We start from the raw sequence: 5,960 nt of genomic DNA on the forward strand, positions 1-5,960 counted from the left end.
AAATGCTAACGCTAACATGACAACATGCTCATAAGGGCAATCCTGGCATGTGATGTTCATTAGCCCCAGCATGTGACTCTCATGCATTACATACTGTACACTTGAGTCACAGCAATAATCTTCCGTTCACGTGCGAAACTGATACTTGCCAACATTTTAACCCTGTACCATTGTGTCATAGCACTCACCCAAATTCTGATGGTACTTCCCGAATCCACATAATCTTATAATGATGCAGTATCAAAAATAATCCAGTTCCATCCAGGAAAAATATAAATTAGATCAGTTTCTGAGAGCAACAGAATGAAAAATGACCCTGAGCACAGCTCTCAGTTCATGAGCTAACGCTAGCTAGCAGATGAATCGATTTCTCTTCTGTCTGTGCTCAAACTGAACACTAAAGTGGACATTTGGACGTATTTGAAGCATCTGCTACTGTATGTAGCTCTATGAGATAATATATTTTTTAGTTTTTAATTAACTTACAAACACAGCACATTTACCCAAAAGTCATCATGGAGTGAGATCAGCTTCACATCCTCTATTCTCTCATGATGCACCTCAATAGCATTAGATTCTCCAAGCCTGGTAAATATCTTTGTTTTGTAACACAGGCTTTGTTTACACATTTGTCATCCAAGCCCAAGTCGTGACATCGCTGTTATTTCCTTTAATCTTGAGGAGGCTCCTCAAGAGCCACATACAATAACAGTTTTCACAGCTGTGAGATTAAGCTGCAAAAGGATAATTTATGGATATCTTTAGCTTAGCATTTGAAGATGCCATGCCACATTTGCCACTGTTGTCTGACATTTAAAACTTTAAACAATTATCCCACAAATTTTTATAGCTTTCAAAACTGGTTCTTTATTTAGCAGCCGGCGGTTCTTCTCTCACCTGGGCATCACATCTGTGACATCATTGCAATGAAGCAGCTGCATGGTTGTCGTTATTATTTACCAACAAGGAAATGAGTTTTCAGTATCAATTAACACACCAGAGAAGATTCAGGCCCAGTCTGATTTAGTCTTTTAATAACATACCTCACCTTCATTACACCGTGTAGCTGCATGCCACCATGAAAAATTATCTCAGAGCCACTGACAAAAGAAAATATCCTGTCCCCTCTTATTGTTTTCATCACATCTCATTTGTAAATAAGATTCATGGTCAAAATTAAAAGTGGCTGCTGAATCAAAAAACTGAGGTATGGGATAGCAGCGTAATATCCTGCAACAACTTCAAAGCTGGTTGTGTGAGTGTCAGATAATGAAATAAAACGCAGCTTCAAAGATAACTTTTCATTCTTTTGCCCCTCAATATTTTTACTTCCCCACAAGCACCAAACTGCCTGTGTCACATCTTCTTATTCTTCTTCATGTGCTCATTACCAGCTGATGACCAAGCACCCATCAAAGCGCCTCGGCTGTGGCCCAGAGGGCGAGAGGGACATCAGAGAGCAGGCCTTCTTCAGACGCATTGACTGGGACCGGCTGGCCAACAAAGAGATCCAGCCGCCATTTAAACCCAAAGTGGTGAGTGATGTTCTCACATGCACACGTGTGTGTGGCCTCATTTTTTTTATACTTGTGAGGGCAGAAACCCAAGAGCACACTAATTTTGTGGGGACCGGTGTCACTTGCAGTGACCATACGTTGGTTCTCATGGTGTAGTTTGTCAAATTTTACAAAAACAATGCAGTGTAAAGCACCTATTGTAATATGTGTCCCTTAATGGCATTTCTGTACTGCTTTCCACGAAGTATGGCATTAATTTTGTTTTCATGTATTCACACATTTCCTTTCATCCATTGCTAACTTTTATTTTTTTTTAGCTTTTTTGTACATTCACTTGGCAGTTATATAGGTGCAAGTTGTTAAAACTAATTCAAGCTAAACAACACACAATAAAACACCTCTCTAGTGCTGAATGCTATCACCTCCATGATGGGATGATTTGTTGCAGGACTGTTGTTGCTAGTGAGAAGAAGATGATGATGAGATGGCAGCTTCCAGTGCATTATTATTTAGTCAGTAGCTAGTTTACATCAACCTTTAGCCCAGCTTCTCTTTATTAATAGACCATTTCTACCTAAGCCAAGAGTGGTATTTTGCATTATCATACAGGTTTATACTGTGCGTGCATTAAAGCAGTGGATATTTGCATCAAAACATTACCATAACTTATCTTAATTCTCTTGTGTTAAGTTTGTCTTGCCTTCCAACATGTAGGACATTATGTTAAAACTGAAAATAACTTGAAAAAGCAAACATTTTCATTCTTAAATGCATGACTTGAAAAAATCTGATGCTTCCTCAGTTTGAGTGTGTACATAAATGGATGCCTATTGTATGTGTGTTGTCATTCATCCTCACCCACTTCAGCGGCTTTATATACACCCAATAGAGCTTGATGCTGGATGCCAGCTGCAGCCACCAGCACCACTAAATTTGCAAATCCTGGCATCCTCCATCCCCTCAGCACCCACAGCGCCCAACACAACCCACTGACGATTAAAAAATAGCTCTCCAAGAGCAGAGTTCCCTTTGCTTCCACCACAAGGGCCGCAATAAATGTAGGGTTACACAGCGGATGTGTCTGTCTCCACTGAAACAGGGAGGAGGGAAACATTTGCTAAAACTAGATTCTTCCATTCAGGCGGCTTTGTGTGGTGTAGCACAGTTGTGAGCTCATACACTGCGTCATTAAATGGACTGAAGGGACTTGCAAAGAAAAGATCCATCTGAAGCTTTATGGCTCGGCTTGTATAATATTTTTGAGCAGCTAGAAATGCCTGAGATGCTGATATGTCTCCTGAGAAAATGTGTTGCAAAGAGCAGGCACTGAAATCCACTGTGAACTACAGACTTATTGTTTTATTTTGAAGGAATATGTGTCATTTAAAAGAGTCGTGACTGTGCACAGCAGTATATATATATAGATATATATATATCTATATATAGATATAGATATATATATATATAGAGAAAGAGAGAGAGTTTTTTTTGTTTGTTTTTTTTATTCAGCTGCTTGTAACACATGACATCCTCAAGTGGAGCTGCATTGGATTGAACATGTGCCTGGCTACACATCAGGCTTCAACATGCTCTTGTGCCACCTTCTCTTTGGGACTCTGGAGAAGCTTTTTAATAAAAGACATGAGGAAAAACCTTTAAATCATGAGCCTACAGTCCTGTTACCCTTAATCAAATGGCTACCCTTAATCAAACGGGGGATTAGCGGTTCGATTCCCGGCTTGTCCAGTCAACATGTCGAGGTGTCCTTGAGCAAGACACTGATCCCCCAGTTGCTCCCGGTGATGTCACCGGTGTGTGAATGCATGAGTGCTTGGGAGTGCGAATGGGTGAATGGCCGAATAATGTGAAAGCACTTTGAGTGTGCTGTAAAAGCATAGAAAGGCGCTATACAAGTATAAGACCATTTACCAAACATCTTTTTGTATTCTTTATACAGCCCAGAGATCAAACTAATGTTCGATTTCTTTCAGTGTGGCAAAGGAGCAGAAAACTTCGACAAGTTTTTCACGCGTACCCAGCCCGTGCTGACCCCTCCCGACCAGCTGGTCATCGCCAACATCGACCAGAGCGAGTTTGCCGGCTTCTCCTGCATCAACCCTCAGTTCATCCACCCATCCCTGCAAAGTGTGGTATGAGGAGAAAACAGTACAGAATCACAGACTGTCACTGACTACAGGAGCTTTCCAAACTCTGACCAACATCCTGCTGTCAAAAGACTCATGTCATCCTCTACAGTGTTCTGTCTTCTAGTTATCAATATCAGTGCAATCTGAAAGGAGAGGAAAGAGTTCATGACTGATATTTTTGCAGAATTTCCCCAAACATCTCATTACTTTCTTTATTCTGAATCTATATCTGTGTTTCTTCAGACCTGCAGCCTTTTTCTTGTGCATGAATGCGTCCCAGTATGAGTTACTATCTCATTAGGTATTAAAGATGCAAGATCCTTCTCATCCCACTCATGTTCCTCGTCTTACTACGCAACAAGCTGCAATGCACGACAAGAACGGAACATCATTTTCTGTTCTGTCCTGGCTCTGTCTACTTCTGAACTGCTACACTTGTATATTTATATTTATATATTCAAGGAGAAAAGAGGTAGTATACTGTTACATGAGTGCCAAAGTAGAAGTGGAAGAAAACATTTCTATTGCAGTTCTTAAAGTCCTTGTAATGTTTTTCCCCCTTTGGCCTTCCCAGCGGTGTCAACACAATAAAACCCCGTTTATATCTGTTGTTTTGTAGGTCGTGGAATTACAGTATATCCAACAATAGAAACAGAAGCACATCATGCTTGTCCAGGCCTTTTTGATGCAGTGAATGTTGCCTATGAAGAGTGAATGCAGGATATAGGGTCAGAAAACTGTGGATCAAAGTTTTAAAGTATAAAGATGCTATTTCCATATGCACAAAGCAGATCTCTGTTGCATGCTTATTTTCTGACTCTGTATGAGCAGTAGACTCTAGGATGCTGTGCACATCTGGTATCATTGTAAAGTTTAGCATTATGGTATAAACTATGTTAATATATAATTGTTGTATGTTTTGAAAAGTCTTAGTCTGGAGAAAAGTTTCTAATTGTTAAGAAAAAATGGTTTTGTTCCTGTTTATGTTCTCCTCAACTTTTATGTCTAACCCTTTTTAGTATGTTAGCCTTTTTTTTGTAAAGATGTTTCAAAAAGAGAAGTTACTTGCAGATTTTATACTACAAACTGAATGTGCTTTTACTACCATAGATGGTTTGAACATTTCTATGTTTAGATTACCCCTAAGAAGAGATATATGTTTGGCTGAATCTTTGGTAGCTTTGGTATCAGCAAAACTTGTTATATGTATTTCCACAATTTATCCATTGTTTTATACTACTCAGTGCATAGAGAATATGCGGGACCTTCTGTGCACGAAACAGTTGAATGCCCTCTTGCCTTGGTCGTCTCAGGACTGACTTCTTCTGTAACAAACTGAATTCAGAACCAAGTTAAAGGTACAAGAGTTTCAGAGCCCTTGGTGGCTGAAATATGTTGATTCTTTATATATCGTGTGCATGCGTGAGGCGAGGCCCGATCTAAGCATGAGAAAGACCCCTGCATGTTACAGAGATCCCCATTGTGGAGCATGGAGTCTCCCCACTTTGTTGCAACACAATGAGACAAACCAGTCCAAATGAGCATCGTGTGTTTTCCTGCGCGTCGTCTTTTCTCACTTGCTGTCATGTAGCCCAGCCTGTTTGGTTAAAAGACTGAGTTATTAACAGACAAATGTGTAAATGGCTTTTTGTTTCATGGTGCCAAAACTGAGTCTCTTTATTTTCAGTCAGATGTGTCCAGTGTTTTGTTTTGGTGTTTGTTTGTTTTTTTGTTTGTTTGTTGTTGTTTTTTTGAGAGGTTACGACTGAGGCACAAAGCTACAATAGTTCTTATTTTGTATAACTGCCAAAGTTAGGAACACCATCTACTACAGTTTAACCCCTGAATGAGTTATTTAACATGTAGACTGATGTTCCCGCTGCAACATCTGGACCAAAATGACACGTTTAAAGGTAAGAGAAAACTGAATGCTTACAGTACATGTCTCATATTGAGAATCTGTATCAAAGAGAATAAAAAAATACCGTCTGACCCATGAGATAATCAAACGTTAGGCCAGAAAGGGTACAGTATCACTACAGGCTGGGGCCCCAGAAAAATATTTGTATGTTTCCTTTCATTGCCCCTGCTTTTGTTAACCTGATTCTTCTTCCTCTGTCTATTGTGGTATGACGGATACTGTGTATAAATTATTAAAAATATTCATCTGCTCTGGTTTATTTTGGGGAAGTGAGGTGGTTGTAGTTCGGCCTACATGTGTTGCTTTCCGAATGGAAAAGGTACAACTCTTCATACCTTACAAAACGTATGTGAATGTGCCACATTGTAAACATCA

At 39.7% G+C, this 5,960-nt stretch overlaps 1 protein-coding gene across 3 annotated transcripts in view; it reads left to right on the plus strand.

Moving 5' to 3' along the window:
• prkcab (protein kinase C, alpha, b) overlaps positions 1-5,709 on the plus strand; it is a 93,454-nt gene extending 87,745 nt beyond the window's left edge. For all 3 annotated transcript variants that reach the window (XM_020619852.1, XM_020619849.1, XM_020619851.1), the window contains 2 exons: positions 1,395-1,535; positions 3,509-5,709. In XM_020619852.1, coding sequence (XP_020475508.1) covers positions 1,395-1,535; positions 3,509-3,673 — 306 coding nt within the window. In that variant the 3' untranslated portion in view covers positions 3,674-5,709. The remainder of the gene's footprint in view (positions 1-1,394; positions 1,536-3,508) is intronic.
• Positions 5,710-5,960: the final 251 nt, after the last annotated feature.

The sequence above is a fragment of the Monopterus albus genome, unplaced genomic scaffold (genome assembly GCF_001952655.1).
Source record: "Monopterus albus unplaced genomic scaffold, M_albus_1.0 scaffold227.1, whole genome shotgun sequence".
Taxonomy (NCBI): domain Eukaryota; kingdom Metazoa; phylum Chordata; class Actinopteri; order Synbranchiformes; family Synbranchidae; genus Monopterus; species Monopterus albus.